At 55.4% G+C, this 17,586-nt stretch overlaps 1 protein-coding gene across 7 annotated transcripts in view; it reads right to left on the reverse strand.

Annotated features, from left to right (window-relative positions):
• Window positions 1–6,083, reverse strand: part of ZNF385C (zinc finger protein 385C) — a gene marked incomplete at its 5' end in the record, with an annotated part of 31,013 nt that extends 24,930 nt beyond the window's left edge. For 3 of the 7 annotated variants that reach the window (XM_079904164.1, XM_079904165.1, XM_079904166.1), the window contains one exon: window positions 5,829–6,081. In XM_079904164.1, the coding sequence (XP_079760290.1) occupies window positions 5,829–6,081 (253 nt within the window). Of the gene's footprint in view, window positions 1–5,822 lie in introns of all 7 variants that reach the window. The other 4 variants (XM_079904163.1, XM_079904161.1, XM_079904167.1 and 1 more) reach the window with 3 other exon arrangements.
• Between the last annotated feature and the right edge of the window lie 11,503 nt (window positions 6,084–17,586).

Below are 17,586 nucleotides of genomic sequence, written 5' to 3' on the forward strand. Positions count from 1 at the left end.
GGGTTCTGAGCACTTGAACTGCCTGTCACGGGAGCTGGTCTGCCTGCGCTGGGCCATCCCTCGTCCCCATTCCTGAAACATTAAGGCTCTATCTCTCTTAAGGTATGCTGCTCTCCTCAGCAGCAAGGTGGGGAAGGCACGTGAGAGACAGGATTCAGAGTCAGAGATGCTGGGATCTGAACCTCGCCGTGGCCTTAGGCCTGTTGCTTACACTCTCTGAGTTCTAGTATCTCAGTTTCTAAAGTGAGGGCTGAATGCCAGTCAGCTGCGCCCGGGGATGGCTGGGTGAGGAGGGAATGCTGTGCTGCTTGTGGAAGTGCTTTGCAAACAGTTCATCTCCTAAGTACATGCTCATTGGCCCTGGGGGTAGGTCACAGCTCTTTCCCCAAGGTCCATGTCCAGGCGTCCGTCCCCCAAGCCCGGTGCTGGCCCAACATCTACACTAGAGGTTGGAGGTAGGAGGGTTGAGGCAGCAAACCTTTCTCTCTACAGATGTTCAAGAACTACCTAAAATTGTTTAGGGGTACGCGCACACGTGCGCGCGCGCGTGTGTGTGTGTGTGTGTGTGTGTGTGTGTGTGTGCTGGTCAATAGGGTCATTGAGTTCAACCACATTGAGGCGGAGGTTCCTGGTGCCCACACCTCCCATGGGGGGCAGGTAGGGTGAAAGATGGCTCATTCCTGAAGGATGAAAGGGTCTGCTGTGTGAGAGACAGATCGGGAGGAGGGCAGGTGGGGGGATGACCTGTAGGAGGGGCTGGGGAAGGGTGCGGTTCCTGCTGTTTCCCCATCCTGTGCTGTTTCCCCTTCCTAGGTGTTCCAGGCTGACTCATGGTGGGCAGCTGGGTGAGGCTGAGTAAGGAGGCCTCTGACACAGGCATTGGTGAGGAAGCTGAGAGAGGGGACAGCCGCCCCCCATATCTCCCTCCCACAGATGGCCTCAGGGACAGGATCCTCCAGACAGGATCCCGCCTCACTGCCCGTGACGGCCTGTCACTGTGCAAGGCGCCAGCCCCCCCAGACCCCTAATCAGAGTGACAGCTCCAGGAGGCCTCCCAGAAAGGGAGCCTCGAAGGGGCATGACTGGGCCGTCACCCCCACCACTTCAGCACCCTCCCAGGGAAGGGGCGGCTCTCCTGGCTGCCACAGGACTGAGATCTCAGGTGTCCAGGAACAAAGCCCTGCGTTCAGGGCTCCTCACACTTTGCCTCAAGCTGCCTGAAAGTAGACGTGACTCTCTCCATTTCCGGAGGGTGCCCCAGTCAGCCGTGCCCTCAGGGCTCTCTGCTCTGGTCCAGCCTCCTTGAGAGGACTTCCGCATGACTGAGGTCCCCACTCCCTCACCCCTGGGGAAGGTTGCTAGCATTGGGCTGCCTCTCCCACCCCCAACTCCCAGAGGGCCAAGGAGACAGGAGAGTCCTTGGAGGGGGGTGGTTTGCTGGGGGGTCATGACCTGAAGTAGGGTCAAAGATAAGCAGGCCAAGGGACTTCCCTGGCAGTCCAGTGGTGAAGACTCCGTGGTTCCAATGCAGGGGGCACGGGTTTGATCCCTGGTCAGGGAACTATGATCCCACGTGCCTCTTGGTGTGGCCAAAAAACAAGATAACCAGGCCAATGGAACACAGGTTCTCCGCTGGAGCCCCGGGATTCCAGGGCTCCCAGAATTCTGAGGATGCAACATCCTCGCTCTAGTCACAGCCATCCCCCCCCGGCCCACCATGCTCCCACAGTGCCGCTCACTCCTCTTAGCATGGTGGTGGGGGATGGTCTGGCCCCGTGGCTGTCTTTCCCTCCAGACCGTGAATGCCCAGCACTGCTCAGTACAGAATCCCGGCATCCTGCACGGGGCCAGCGCAGGGCTGGAAGGCTGGTGATGCAGGACAGGTGACTGGAGGGCCAATGACTTACAAGGTGTTGTTTAACAATCTCGGGGGGGAGTACCAGGCATCGTGTCTCCTGGTGACCCCCCCAAACCTACCCTGTACTCGGGGGATAAGGACTGTGAGAAAAGGGAAGCCAAGTGAAGGGGGACCCCATCCCTCTGGGCAGCCTCTCTGTGGCCACCAGTGTCTAGTGCTGCGGTCCTTTTCCTCACACCCCACCTGCTCTCTCCACACTGGGATGGTGGGTGGGGGAGAGAAGGAAGGACCACTGCCCGGAAGGAAGGCCTGAAAAGCCAGAGTTAGAGGGGAGCAGGGGTGGGACCAAGTCCTCTGGTCACAGGAATGGCCTTCCCCACCCACCCTTGCCTCCCTCTCAGCGCCCCCTTTCCGATGACGGAACTGTCCATCACAGCATCCCCTAAGCCAGAGTCATCCTTGGCACCTCCTTCCCCTTGGCCCCACATCCTGTCAGTCACCAAGTCCTGCAGAAAAGAGCCTGGAATCTGGTTCCACCATCCTACCCCCTTCCTTCTCATGTACCCGCGAGACTCACCCTTCCCCCTCACCAGAGACGTCTAAAAACACTAACTACTCCGCTCAAAACACTTCAGCGATGCCTGTCACCTTCAGGACAAAGGCCAGATGCCCAGCCTGGCTTTGAGGACTTTACAGGCAGCCGCTGCTCACCTCCTGCCACGCCAGCCACTTGCCCAGCCCAGCACCACCTGCTGTTCCTGCCAAGCCATGGCCTCAGGCCTGGGTGCATTTGCTCTAGCTCAGGGGTCCCCAACCCCCGGGCCGCAGACTGGTGTTGGTCCGTGGCCTGTTAGCAACCAGGCCGCACAGCAGGAGGTGAGCGGTGGGCTAGTGAATGAAGCTTCCTGTATATTTACAGCCACTCCCCATCGCTCGCATTACCGCCTGAGCTCCGCCTCCTGTCAGATCAGCGGCAGCGCATTAGATTCTCATAGGAGCACGAAGCCTACTGTGAAGTGCACGCGTGAGGGATCTAGGCGGTGGGCTCCTTATGAGAATCTAATGCCTGATGATCTGGGGGGGGAGCTGAGGCGGTGATGCTAGCGCTGGGGAGCGGCTGCAAATACAGATCATCATTAGCAGAGAGGTCTGACTGCACAGAGACCACTATAAATCAACTGCCTGCAGACTCATATCAAAACCCTATCCATGGGCTTCCCTGGTGGCGCAGTGGTTGAGAATCTGCCTGCCAATGCAAGGGACACAGGTTCGAGCCCTGGCCTGGGAAGATCCCACATGCCACGGAGCAACTAAGCCCGTGTGCCACAACTACTGAGCCTGAGCTCTAGAGCCCGCAAGCCACAACTACTTAGCCCGCGTGCCACAACTACTGAAGCCTGCGCGCCTAGAGCCTGTGCTCCACAACAAGAGAAGCCACGACAATGAGAAGCCCACGCGCTGCAACGAAGAGTAGCCCCCGCTCACCGCAACTAGAGAAAGCCCGCACACAGCAACGAAGACCCAACACAGCCAAAATAAATATATTTTTTAAAAAAAAACAAAACCCTAGCAGTGAGTGGCAAGTGAAAACAAGCTCAGGGATCCCACTAATTCTGCATTATGGTGAGTTGTGTAATTATTTCATTATATATCGCAATGTAATAATAATAGAAATAAAGTGCACAATACATGTAATGCACTTGAATCATTCCAAAACCATTCCCCCACCCCCCCAGTCTGTGGAAAAATTGTCTTCCACGAAACCGGTCCCCGGTGCCAAAAAGGTTGGGGACCACTGCTCTAGCTGCTCTAGCTGTCTCCCTGCCTGGGCGACAAGATCCAACAAGATCCACCTTCAGTGTCACTTCTCTGAAGCGTTCCCTGACTTATGTCCATTCACCTCTCCCTCCCACTTCTCAAAGGAGCCCATCCCCACATCTATGAAGCCTGCTGTTATCTTGGACAAACTTGTCTGCATGTAGTTATCTAGACAGTTCTTTCCTAACAGGCAGCTCTGTTGCCTTTTAAAAAGACAAATTCCCAGACAAATGCTGTATGTTCTCACTTACATGCAGATTCTAAAAAAGCGGAACTCATAGACATAGAAGAGAGTAGAGTGGTGGCTGCCAGGGGCTGGTGGTGGGGGAAATGGGGACATGTGGGTCAAAGGGTACAAAGTCCCAGCTGTAAGATAACTACGATCCAGGGATCTAATGCACAGCATGGTGGCTGTAATTAGCAGAACTGCCTTATACGCTTGAAAGTTGTTAAGGAAGTAAATCTTAACTGTACACATACACTCAGAATTACGTGAGGGGATGGAGGTGTTAACTAACCTTACTGTGGTAGTCATTTCACAATATATACATGTATCAAATCATCACACTGTACCCCTTAAATTTACATTTGTTATATGTCAGTAATATCTGAATAAAGAAAAATACAAAAAAATAAAAAATACTACAAGGTCCTACTGTATAGCACAGGGAAGTATACTCAATATTCAATATTTTGTAACAACCTAAAAGGGAAAAGAATCTGAAAAAGAACATATATATATATGTATATATATATATATGAATCACTGTGCTGTACCCCTGAAACTAACACAACATTGTAAATCAACTCTACTTCGATAGAAAAACAATAAAAATAAAAATATGAATACCCCCAATCAGCAGCTTGCACATAGTAAGCTGTCTGTAAGTATTTGATGAATTAATGAATGAATTTTGAACACACACGCACACTCCAGAAACATCCATACAGTTGAATATGCCCTTATTCAGAGTCACATCCTGGGGTCCAGCCCCAAGTGCTCAGGTGGGGAAGATGGTACCAGCCATTAGAGCATTCCCTGCTTTGCTTATTCAGTGACCTCTGCGAGGTCCCTTCTCCTCTGACCCCTGTTCCGAAGCTCACTGCAGCCCCCCTCCTTCGGGAGGCCTTTCGTGGTAACCCCAGGTAGAATCGCCCTTTCTCCTTTGTACCCCTGGGGTCATGTCCCATGTAGCACCCACAACACTCATCTGCTCATTTCGTATCTGTCTCAGCCTAAAAGACAGTTTCAGTCTTGGGGGCCGTGGCGGGAGGAGCAAGACAGGAACGTCTCCAGGCCCCAGCACAGTGTGGGGAGCACAGAGGGCATCCCATAAACACTCACCCAAACAACAGGCAGCCCTCAAGAGGTCAGAGTGCAGCCCTCTGGCAAAGCTACCAACCTGGGCTGCAGCGTGTGTGTGCAGGACATGCTTCTGGTGGCCGCCCCCAGGAACCAGGCAGAAGTTCCGGCCCTTCCTGCCTCTCACGCTAGGCCTGGTTCATAACCTGTTTCCCCTGCCGGCCAGCAGCCTGCTGCCCCTGGTTTCTCCCATGACTCCCATGTGCCTGTCAGCTGGAATCATACTCACGAATCCATTCACCCACTTCGCCCAGAAATTTGCCTTGCAGCCAGCGGCCCTCTTGCAGCCCAACCTCTGCAGAGTCATGCCAGCCAGGGAGAGGCCGAAATCCTGGCCAGGAGTCCAGTGGCCAAAGGGAGAGGGGCTTCTCCCCGCTCTTCCCCTGACCACCTCTCAGCCCTTAGCCGGAGTGTCGTGCACTTCGCTGACCCTGGCCTTCAGAGACCAGAGCAGGAGCCCGGGATGCCCCGTAGGTGAGGCCCTTATCTGGAAAACTATCTGCCAGGGGGCTCCTGGCTGGAGAAATGCTGCTTAGGGGGCCTGGTCCTAAAAGACCCCACAGGGAGAGCCCCAGATCCAGAGAAGGCCTCAGACCTCAGGCCCTGAGAGACCCCATAGAGGGCTGTCCGGATGCAAAAAAACTTGATGGCATCTCGGGAACTTCAGACTCTAAGACCCCATGGAGGGTACCCCAGACCAAAAGACCCCACAGAGAGAGGCCACAGACCCAGAGCCCCTCACAGGGGCCCAGAACCAAATCTGTGGGAGCAGCGCCCCTCCACACTGACCTGGCCCCAGGGGCGTCTTTCCCAAGCTGAGCTGCCGCAGGCGCCTCTGGTGGGCCCGCCCCCCGCAGTGCACCTGGGCCTGGGCTGCCGAGTTCAGCTGGATGTTGCAGACGTCGCAGAGGGTGTACGACGGCCGTTTTCTTTCCCGCTTGGGTTTAGGTGGTTCTGGAGGCCGAGGGGGGCACTCAGCAGCTGCAGATCCTCCGGGGGGCTCCTTCTCACCCGGGGGAGATGGGCTCAGTGGCCGCTTCATACCTGGGCAGATCGGGAGACAAGTAAACAAAGGCGAGTGCAATGAATACACAGAAGGAGCAAGAGGGCTTCGGGACCCAGAGATGCCTGTGCCCCATATCCCAGCTGAAACTCCCTGGCCTTCTGAAAGCCGCAACCCAAGGATGGCAAAAGGGAGCAGAAGGGGGGCTGTTTTAAACAAAGCAGCAGTAAAATGCAGGGGTATCAGCAGGAGTGTCAGAAATGGCCACACACTGGGGGGCCGACACCTGAGGGCTCAGAGCAAAGCGCTCAGAGGGAGAGCGGGGCTCTCAGAAAGCAGGCGACGTGGAGGGAGAGCCAGCAGAGACGCTACTGGAGACACTAGCCTGGCCCAAGGCAGGCCAGGCGCTGACGGTGCTGGGACAGGCAGGCCTGTGGTGCCTGCTGGAGATGCAAGAGCTGCCCGCCAGAGGATGACTGCAGAAACCCAACCACCTCGTGCCCAGTGCCGGTGACATTCACAAACGCTGACAGTGTGCGAAGCCATCCCCACCCCTGCCCCGCGTGGCTCCCGATGCCCCCTGCTGTTAGGGCAACAGTTGGTGTTTACACACACACACACACACACACACACACGCACGCACACACACACGCACGCACGCACGCACGCACGCGGCGCAGGCGCACGCGCTGGGCCCTGCAGAGCATGCGCATCGCCCCTCCAGGCCCCTCCCCTTCTCCTTTCCCACTCACTTCTCTGAACCTTTCCCACCCACCGGACCTTTCTGCCTCTAACTGGCTCTATTCTGCCCCATGACCTTCCTCAGACTGAACTGGGTTGATTTTCACTTTCCTCCTGAATCTGTGTGCATGCTTCCTGCCTCTGCTTCGGATTGGGTATTTCCCGAGGGCAGGCCTGGTGTCCCCCTCACCAGGACAGAGAATTCCTGAGGTCAGGGACTGTGTCTCTCGCTCAGAGCTGGGGAGCCCCAAGGCTAGGGCCTGAGTGAGAAGTGACAGAGCCCATTTCTCTTGTATGGGCTGAATTATGTCTGGTGACCCCCACCCTGCCCCCCTCTCCACAAATTCATACGTTGAAGTCCTAACTCCTAGTATCTCACAATGTGATTGTATTTGGAGAGAGGGTCTTTAAAGAGGTAATTAAGTTAAGATGAGGTCATTAGGGTGGTCCCTAATCCAATATGGCTGTTGTCCTTATAAGAAGAGGACATTTGGGGAATTCCCTGGCAGTCCAGTGGTTAGGCCTCCATGTTCTCACTGCCGAGGGCCTGGGTTAGATCCCTGGTTGGGGAATTAAGATCCCACAAGCCGTGTGGCATGGCCAAAAAAAAAAAAAAAAAAAAAAAAAAAACAAAGAAAAGGAAATTTGGACAGAGACATTTACAGAGAGAAGACCATGGGAAGACACAGGGAGAAGATGGCCATCTGCAAGCAAAAGAACAAGGCCTCAGAAGAAACCAACTCTGCCTACACCTTGAGCCCAAACTTATATCAAACTTCTATCCTCCAGAATTGGGAGAAAACAAATTTTTGGTATTTAAGCCACTCAGTCTGTGGTTCTTTGTTACAGCAGCCTAAGCGAACCAATACATCCTCCTAAAAGACATTTCCTGTGTCTTTAGACTTGTGTTCATTTTGCAAATTAGACCCAGTGAAGTCAAGTGATGCCATAAAGTTCCCATAAGGCCACATGTCTAGTAGTGGAGCCCACATCTGAACAAAGAAAATTAATTTCTCAAGTTCACAGCCAAGAACCTTGCCTGCAGTCCCTGGACCCCACCTCCTGCTCTTAGTAAGCTGCTTGTCACTTTTGCAGGCAATGTTCCCACAGAATGGGCTGTCATGACGTGTGTGGGGACTGTGAGTGAATGGAACAGAGGGGCACAGTAATGAGCACGCGCTCTGGGACTTCCCTGGTGGCACAGTGGTTAAGAATCCACCTACCAATGCGGGGGACACGGGTTCGAGCCGTGGTCCGGGAACATCCCACACGCCGCGGGGCAACTAAGCCCATACGCCACAACTACTGAGCCCGTGAGCCACAACTACTGAGCCCACGCACCACAGCTACTGAAGCCCATGCGCCTAGAGCCCGTGCTCCGCAACGAGAAGCCACCGCAATGAGAAGTCCGCGCACCGCAACAAAGAGTAGCTCCCGCTCACCACAACTAGAGGAAGCCTGCACACAGCAATGAAGACCCAATGCAGCCAAAAATTTAAAAAATTAAAATTAAAAAAATTAAAATTAAAAAAAAAAGAGCACGAGCTCTATATTGACCCCCACCTGGTTTCACATCTCAGCTCTGTCACTTACTGGTTGTGTGACCTGAGCCTCAGTCCTCTCATCTGTATATCTGTAAAATGGGGGTGATGAGGAACAGTTCCCAAGTCATAAGGGCACTGTGAGGATTAGACAAGCTGATCTATATAAAACACCTCTCAGGGTCCTATAAACGTCAGCACATGGGAGTCATGGGAGAGACCAGGAACAGCAGGCTGCTGGCCGGCAGGGGAAACAGGTTATGAACCAGGCCCAGCGTGAGACACAGGAAGGGCCGGAACTTCTCCCTGGTTCCTGGGGGCGGCCACCAGAAGCATGCCCTGCAGACGCCCACCTGGGCAACGGGACCTGTCCCAAATAAGGAAAGGCATATGCCCTGTCCCACTCCCACCCTAAGAAGGAAGGTATATGTGCCTCGACCAATCAGTAAAGGAAATTTTCACCTCGGACCATCCTTTTGTTTTCTGGCTATAAAAACTGATCAATGGCACATGTTCGGGCTCGACTCTCCCAGACTACTAGGAAGTCGGCTCGCTGTTCTGGCAGTGACCCTTCCCTCTAATAAATTCTATCTTCTTTACATTCTGCTTTGTGTCTGGAAATTCTTTGCCAACCCGCGTTCGGACCACGACAGCATGGAACAGACTTCCTTACAGCCCTCAGAAGGAACTAACCCTGATGACACCGATTTTAGACTTCCAGCCTCCAGAACTGTGAGACAAGACATTTCTATTGTTTAGGCCACCTGGTTTGTAGTGCTTTGTTATGGCAGCCCTAGAAAACGCATACACCATGGATCTGACCCTTGTGCAGTCCCAGGTGCCTGGTGACTTGAGGGACCCTGGCACTGTGCCTGGTGGTTTGGCTGGGCTGCAGTATGAGAGATAGCCTCCAGGTGGCGCAGAGAGCATCTAGCGGGAAGATAAGAGGTGGAACTCGGTACCCCACCCGGCAGGGTGGTGGACCCCACTCCTCCACACTCTTGAGGCAACTAGGTTGCCCCTCTGAGCCATGCCAAACTCCTGGGCACCATGTCTGGGGTCCAGGGGACAGCTCTGCCCACGGAGGGTACACTGGAAGGTCACTCCATCACCTTGTGAGAGTCTACCTCCTCTCACCTCTAGATGGAGGTCATCACAGCTATTCTCCTGCCTTTACAAGTCTTCCCCCACTCTCCCAGCAGGAAAGAGGAGCAGGAAGAAAGTACCAGGTATGGGTATTGGAGGTGGGTCCAACCAGCCAGGGGGAAGAGGCTTCAGGGGAATGAGATTTTCCTGGCCATGCCCAGGAGAGCTGCCTGCTCCACCAGCAAGGGGACAGGGGTATTTTGAAATCTCAGTGCAACTTATGACAGGCAGGCCCAGGACATAGCCCAAGAGAGCAGACAAAAAATACCTGCCATGGGGCTGATTAAACCCCTGTGATATACAGCCTCTGAGCTCACAGAGCCCTCCTGGATTCCGGGGCTAATTGTGCCCCCCCCCAGCCAGGCTGCTGGGGCTGCTGCAGCCTGCCCTGCCTAACCCCGGCTTCACAGCTGTCCTCTCAGGAGCTCCACCACTCCAGCTCAGCTAAGGCTCCCAGCAAGAAAATGTGGAGGGGTGGGCAATTTTTAGGGCACACACAGGTCAGTCTAACCCCTGCTGTGGGCATCAAGAGGCCAGTACACCCCCTGCTGGCCCCTATTCAGAACCAGCATGACTCACCCTCACTGGACCCACATTTGGATAGGACACACTGTCTTTAACAAAAGAGGAAATCGAGTCCCAGAGCAGGGGAGGGGACTTGCTTCAAAGTACATGGACAGGCAGTACAAGAACTGCTTCTGGAAGCTTCCCTGCTTCCCTCTCTACCACTCAGCTGCCCAGACCACCTCTTCTTTATCATTACACCTCTGTTTCCTGAGAGCTTACTGTGTACCAGGTGCTTTACACACAGGATCTCTTTTAAACTTCACAACCCCATGAGGTGGGCACCATTATTGACCTATTATCCCACTTCATAGATTAGAGAACAAGCATGGAGAGGTTTCATGGCCCTGTCCCACCTCTCCTTAAAGCCTGCCAAGTCCTGATCTGAACTGCTGGGTGGGAAGGGGGGCTACGGATACAGAGAAGGGCTTCTGGGGAGGCTCAGGGATGCCCAGCCCCTACCTGGCAGGCAGGGAGGTGCTACACCCTGGGCAGGGAGAGTGGGGGCCCGAGCCAGAGAGGCTGGGAGTAAGGGGTGTGAAGACAGGGAGAGAATTGAACTTAACTTGGGAAAAGACCAGGTGAAAGCAGAGGAAAAGAGCATGCGTGTACCCAGGTGTCTGTCTGTCTGATTTACACGGGAAGCGGGTAAAGCTCCCTCTGTTCTCACCTTCCTTGAGAGATGGGCTGAGGCTGCAGCAGGGAGGGAGCCAGTACTTGAAGGCAGGCTCAAAGCAGCACTGGAGAGTTGATGGAGGCCAGGGCTGCTGTCTGCCTGTCTGTCTGTGTGTCTATCCATATGGAGCTAGAGGGGGTCAGAAAGGAGCACTCAGGCAGGCCCCAGGGCCCATTTCCATCCCTTCTTCCTGGGCGACAGTGGGCTTCAGGGCCCCAGGTTTCTTCTTTTCTTTTTCTTGTTTTGGCTGCATTGGGTCTTTGCTGCTGCGCTCGGCCTTTCTCTAGTTGCGACCAGCGGCGAGCGGGGGCTACTCTTCGTTGTGGTATGCGGGCTTCTCACGGCGGTGGCCTCCCTTCTTGCCCAGCACGGGCTCTAGGCATGCGGGCTTCAGTAGTTGTGGCTCGCAGGCCCCAGAGCACAGGCTCAGTAGTTGTGGCGCCCGGACTCCGTTGCTCCGCGGCATGTGGGATCCTCCCGGACCAGGGCTCCAACCCGTGTCCCCCTGCACTGGCAGGTGGATTCTCAACCACTGCGCCACCAGAGAAGCCTCTCCTTTTTTCTTTTTAATTTATTTGGTTGCACCGGGTCTTCCTTGCAGCACGTGGGCTTCTCAGTTGTGGCATTTGAACTCTTAGTTGTGGCATGCACATAAGATCTAGTTCCCTGACCAGGGATTGAACCTGGGTCCCTGGCACCAGGAGCGCGGAGTCTTAACCACTGCACCACCAGGGAAGTCCCAGGGCCCCAGGTTTCAGTGGAGTCCTCGGGCACTGTGTGGGATTCTCTGACTGTACTATCCAAAGAGGGGTGGATAGAAAGAACTCTGGAGGCCGTAAGTGCAGAGCAGGGAGTTGTTTCAGCCGCAGCCTGGGGAAGGGTGTCCTCGGGAAAGCGCTGCTTTTGCCAAAGGGTTAACAGGAGAGGAAGGTTCTAGGCCTGTCTCCAGCCTTTGGCAGGGCATGAAGGGCTCCCTCACCAAACCCTTAATGAGCCCAACTACACTCCGGTATTTTTCCCCAGGTCTGTCAATAACTACCCTCCCGCCTCCCTGAGCCAGGTCCCAGGCCCTGCCTCTGAGAAGGGAGCCTGGCTGGCCAGCCAACCTTGGGCCAGTCCCTGCCCCTCCGGGCTTCAGTTCCCCTTCTTTAAAGAGAGAGGGTGGGGCTGGGCTAATCTCTTAGGTCCTTTGCAGGTGGGCAGTGGCAACACAGAGCAGCTGCCTCTCAGATTGGGGTGGGAGGGGGGAAGCCAAGTTGTATTTGTCTGTTTCAGCTGCCAGAGAAAGGCAGGGTGGGGATAGAGAAAGAACTGCCCCGTGGAGAGTGTCCATTGCCATCTGGGCACTGTGTAGACAGCACCTCCGTTAACCCTCATAACAACCCCGTGAGGCTTTACAAATGAGGAAGCTGAGGCTCACAGTCGAAAAGAGAGGCAGGTGAAAAGGGTCAGTTCTGTACCATCCTATGATGAAGGGGCAGGGGGTGCACACCGTGGTGGCCCCCATCCCCGTCACTCACAGGGTCACGAGCATGAGTGTGGGATCGTGCCTGGAAGAAGAGAGGCCTCATCCGTTCTCGTCCTAATGGAGTGTGAGCCCTCCTGGGCCTGGCTGCCCCCTCAGTGTCCCCAAGGAGCCACCACTGAGCATTTTGGTCTCTCTTTCCTGCCACTTCTACTCTCCCAAGGCTGACACTTTGCAGGGTGAGGAAGGGCGATAACTCACTTCAGTTGCGCGGCCACCATAGAGCGGCACCCAACATGGGATGGCCGAGAGCTGGGTTCTCTCAACTCACACAAAAGACTCCCCAAAGGAGTCAGAGACCCCCACCTCGAGGAGCGGGATGGCCCGAGTGGGGGCAGCCACGGCAACCCCCAACCCACACGTCCCTGCTTTGCCAGAACAGGAGGCCCTGGGGCTGGGCAACAGCCGGTCCAGGTGTCAGATGCGGCGGGGTGGGGATCCATTAGGCAAACCGAGACGGCCGTGTCTGTCTTCCCACCCAAAGTGATGACAGAGAAAGCCGGTCACCTCTCCCTGGGGACTACTGGGTGCTGGGGATTTCAAGGGTGAGCTGGATAAGAGGTGCTGAAAGTCAACACTCCAGCTCCCAGGATGGGAGAGAGGGGGCATGGGAGGTGACAGAGAGAGATGGCCCAGAGATGAGCTCACCGTCCCCCCCGACCCTCTCTTCCCCCAATCTGTCCTCACCCCCTATTGGCTGGGAGTCCCAGAGGGGCTCCTTCCCTCCTGACACCCCCAGAGATAAGGGCTGCCTCTCCTGGACACTGAGACTCCCCTGAAAGACCCTCAGGCCACCCTCAGGAAGGAAGTCCTTCTTGCAGTCTAAGCTGCATCCCTCCTGCAGGGTCCACAGTGGCAACACAGAACAGCTGCCTCTGAGCTGGGGGTGGGGGAGGGGGTATGAGCCTCAGTACCCCCTGTTCTAGCCTCTGCCGCCAGGCAAGGCCTAGGAACCTTACTTGTTGTGCAGGAGACCCTCCACACTGCCTGCCCAGGACGCTGGCAGAGCTCAGCCTCATCCACCGCCTGCTCGCCCAGCACAACTCCCCATAAGACTGAACAGCGGCTCCCCCAATCCGTGCTCCCCATCGCGATTGTCCCACAATGGGGAGCACCTCCCTATCAGCACTTCCAAGTTGGGGCTGAGTGAATGCGTCCTGAGAGCCAGAGGAAGGAGGGTTGAGACGTCCTAAGACTGTGAGAGTTGTGGGTGGGAGATAGAATCCTGCCTCCCCCTTGGACCGCGAGGGCCAGCCTCTGCCCCTGACCCTGACAGAAGAGGAAGCATTCTGCTTGAAGGGGGAGGGGCGGGCAGGAAGGCCTCCAAAGACGGTGAATGAGGGGGATGGGACCCGGGGGTGGAGAGCATACTCTTTGCACCCCTGCCCCAAAAGACAACAGATCTCCCATCCCCCACCCCTTCCATTCTACTCTATCCCAGGGGCTAATAAGGGGGGGTTGACTTTTGGAGTCTCTAAACAACTTAGACGAAGAAGGTAGGTTATTTGGTGGAGCCCCCTGTCTGCAGAGAACGGTCCCCTCCTTTTTAGGATGAGAGTCTCACCGTCTCTGCCCCGTGGTCCCCAGCCTCCCTTCCCCTACCTCGTGGGAGCTGGAAGTCCTCTGGCCATCACCCTTGTCCCAGCTTCCAACCTCTGTTTCCGGTTAAGTCGTGATTCTTGTCTCCCACCTTACCCCAGCACAAGGCGGGGCAGGGTCCTCGCCGCTGCCACTAGCCCTACAGACACCAAAACCGCCACCCCGCGCGCGCGGGCCCTCTCGGGCGCTCAGCCCCAGCGGCGCGTCGGTCCCGGTTGGGGAGCCAGGAGTGCGGTCCCATGGCCCGCGCCCGCCCCTACCTGAAGGGCGCTCCCGACCGGAGCGGGGCCGCATCCAGCCGCCCGCGGCCACCCGGGGCGATCTGGATTCTCGGCTCCCAGAGGTGAGCGGCGGGTGAGTCCCGGGCCCCCGCGTCCCGGGGCAGCCGCGGAGTCTCCGGAGCCCGCCCCTGGGCGGCCCGCGAGAAGCAGGTGCCAGGAGCCACGCCGCCCCGAACGGAGGGCAGGCGAGCAGGCTGGGAGAGGGGCTGCTCCCCTCGATGGGGCTCCCCAGGAAGGAGAGGAGGGGAGACCCAGGGGCTCTCCTGGTGGCGGGGCTGGGCCCATGGGTGAGTATCCTCCCTACCCCTGGCTGGCCAGTCCTGAGCGCTCCTGGCCTTCAGAGGGGTCCCAGAGTTTAGGGGAGGGGACCCCAAAGTGGCCACCTCCCAGTGGCCTGCTGTGACCTTCCCTACCCCTTTGTAAACCAGCCCCTCTTCTCGGGGGAAGTTCAGGGAGAAGGAGGAAGCTGACATTCATGGAGCACCTCCTGGGTGCCAGGAGGATGGCATTCAATCCTCATAACAACTCAGCCCAGATTGGTTTGATTCCCATTTTACACAGCAGGAGATGAAAGATTGGGGATGTTAAGCAACTGGTCCAAAGTCACTCAGGAAGTGAGCGCCGAAAAGGAGACTCCAGGTTGCCGGGAGGTCAGAGCACCAAACCAGGCCGGTGTGCCTGCTGGGGAAATATCACCGGTGTGTGCAGCTGGGAGATATTTCTGATTCTTCCCAGGGAATCAGTGCACTGGGTCTGGGCTGCATCAGGGCACAAGGCAGGGGTATGAAGCCAAGCAGAGGAGGGCAGGAGGCAGGGGCCAGTGGCATAACGTCCTAACAGCTCTTGCCATCATTCCATTATTGGGGAGTCCCCCCAAAAGGGGATAGGAATGGCTTATGTACCTAAAGAAGATGTACCACTGCTGCGCACCCCACCTCATGCTCCGGGCAGGCTTCACGTGAAAGAGGCCTTCCAGAGAGGAGGTCCCGCTGTGGGGAGCCCTGGAGATGCCATGCCCGCTCCCTCCCAGCACTTCTGGTTCTCACACCCACCAACTCACTCCTGTCTTGAGGCCTCTGCTGTTGCCTCAGCCTGGAACTGATCTTCACAGGGCTGTTTCCTCGTCACTCAGGCCTCAACTCCAGTATCACCTCCCCAGGACCCCATTTCCCCAGCCCCATTATACCTTATCCCAGCCCCTGGTTAACTTCCCTCTTAGCACATCTCCCAGGATGTAATGCTTTTGCCTGTCTCCCTCATGGGGGCAGGGCCTTTATTTCCCAGATATCGGAAGCACCAGCGCAAAGCTTGATGCGTACCTAATAAATGCTCCATGTGAAGAGTTGTTGAACGAATGCATGAATTCATTTCCACGCTAAGAGTCAATCCACATTAAAGTGTACACTTTAAATGGGCGAACTGGGCTTCCCTGGTGGCACAGTGGGTAAGAATCCGCCTGCCAACACAGGGGACATGGGTTCGAGCCCTGGTCCGGGAAGATCCACGTGCCGCAGGGCAACTAAGCCCGTGCGCCACAACTACTGAACCTGCGCTCTACAGCCCGCGAGCCACAACTACTGAAGCCCGCGTGCCTAGAGCCTGTGCTCCTCAACAAGAGAAGCCACGGCAGTGAGAAGCCCGTGCACCTCAACAAAGAGTAGCCCCTGCTCACCACAACTAGAGAAAGCCTGTGCCCAACAACGAAGACCCAACACAGCCAAAAATAAATAAAATTACTTTAAAATGGGCGAATTTTAAGCTATGTGACATATCTCAATAAAGTGGTTACTCACAAATCAATCAGTGCAGGGTGGGGCTGACAGTCATGGTCCCCCACGGGTACCTTGCCATCCCCCAGCACCCCCCCCCCCCACAACTTGATCCAGTCACATCTCTCTCCGTCACAGTCCACATCCTGTGTCTGTCCATGGGGAACTGCAGTTGCTCAGACTTGGAAGGGATCTTAGCGGTCATCCTGTCCCTTCTGTAACGTATCCCTGACAGGTTAGCCTCTGGCCTCTGCTTGCCTATACTGATGACTCACTCTCTCACAACACAGCCCATTCCGCTGATGGATGGTTCTCGAGGATAGAAAGCTCGTCAATATGGGGTCTGGAAGTTGCTTTCCTGTAATGCTTGTGCAAGGGTTCTAGAGCTGCTCTCTGGTAATGCAGAAAAAACCCACCCTGACTTCCACAGCCTGCCGAAGACGGCTGGCAGCCTCTTCCTCAGGGGTCTCTTCTCCCAGCAAAATAGACCTATTTTCCTCAACTATTCTTTCCCTTACATGGCCATCCTCTCCCAGCAAAATAGACCTATTTCCCTCAACTATTCTTTCCCTTACATGGCCACCTCCTCCAGGAAGCCCCTCCTACATGCTCCTAGGGCATCTCCTATGGGCCCTAACACTGCACTTATCATACTGTATTGAACTGTGTCCCCCAAACCCTGCCCCAGCCATCCCACTGTGCTGAATAGGCTAGTTCTGGGCCTTTACTCATTCCCTTCTGCTCAGTCCCTTGCATGGTGATCCAGTGACCTGAACTGCACAACTCAATAAAAATTTGTCTCCAGAGGCTTTATGACCCCACTCACATCCCTCTTAAACTTACTTAGGCTTTCAATGTCCTGCTTAGAACAGAGCAAAGGAGATAATCACCTCCCCCCGTCCTCCATCCTGTCCTCTATGAATGCTGCCCAGCCCTTAACTTTTCTGCCCTCCTGAGTCAGCTCTATATAGAGCTGAGGGGACCTCCCATGTCTACTTTCACGTGATATGTTGGCAAGTTCAGCCTCCCCATCTAGTTGCCCAGAGCGTGATTTCTTGAACTATGACCACCAGACCTTGTGTTTGGGCTTGCTGGCTCTCCCATTCTGCCCAGCCTGATGAAATCATTCAGCAGGACCACAAGTGCCAGCTTAGTGCCACCACAAAGACGTGGCTTCACCTAGATACACAGGGATAACACGCCCTTGAACTCCAACCCTGCACACACACACAACACTGCTCTCAGCTGTGAGCCTTCTGCCTTCCAGACCCTTCCCACAGCTTTATCGATCCATTTTATCCTCCCAAATAGCCTTGAAAAGTCAGTATTCCTCTCCTCACTTTAAAGATGAGGAAAGGGAAGCTCTGAGAGGTTAGTTTACCTGCCTGAGGTCACACACTAGAAAGGGTTGAAGTTGAACCCCATCTGGTTGACTCTAAACTCTAGGGCCTCTTTCCTCTATGTAATGGTGCCTCTAAAGGCCTTATCCCAATATACCCAGACATTTTTCCTATAAAGGTGGGTGAGGAGGAAGAAAACACAGAAAACCTCTTCTTCGTCATGAGAGCTGGAGGTGCCAGGTTGGGCTGGTGCTCCCTTTCCCGCCCATCACTCATCCAAGGAGGGATTCAGGCCCCTAGTTATTGCCCTCCCCCTCCAATGCCGCCAGAAAAATGACCCTTAGTCTAAATAAGGCTACGGA

This window comes from Stenella coeruleoalba (assembly GCF_951394435.1).
Source record: "Stenella coeruleoalba genome assembly, chromosome: 19".
Taxonomy (NCBI): Eukaryota; Metazoa; Chordata; class Mammalia; order Artiodactyla; family Delphinidae; genus Stenella; species Stenella coeruleoalba.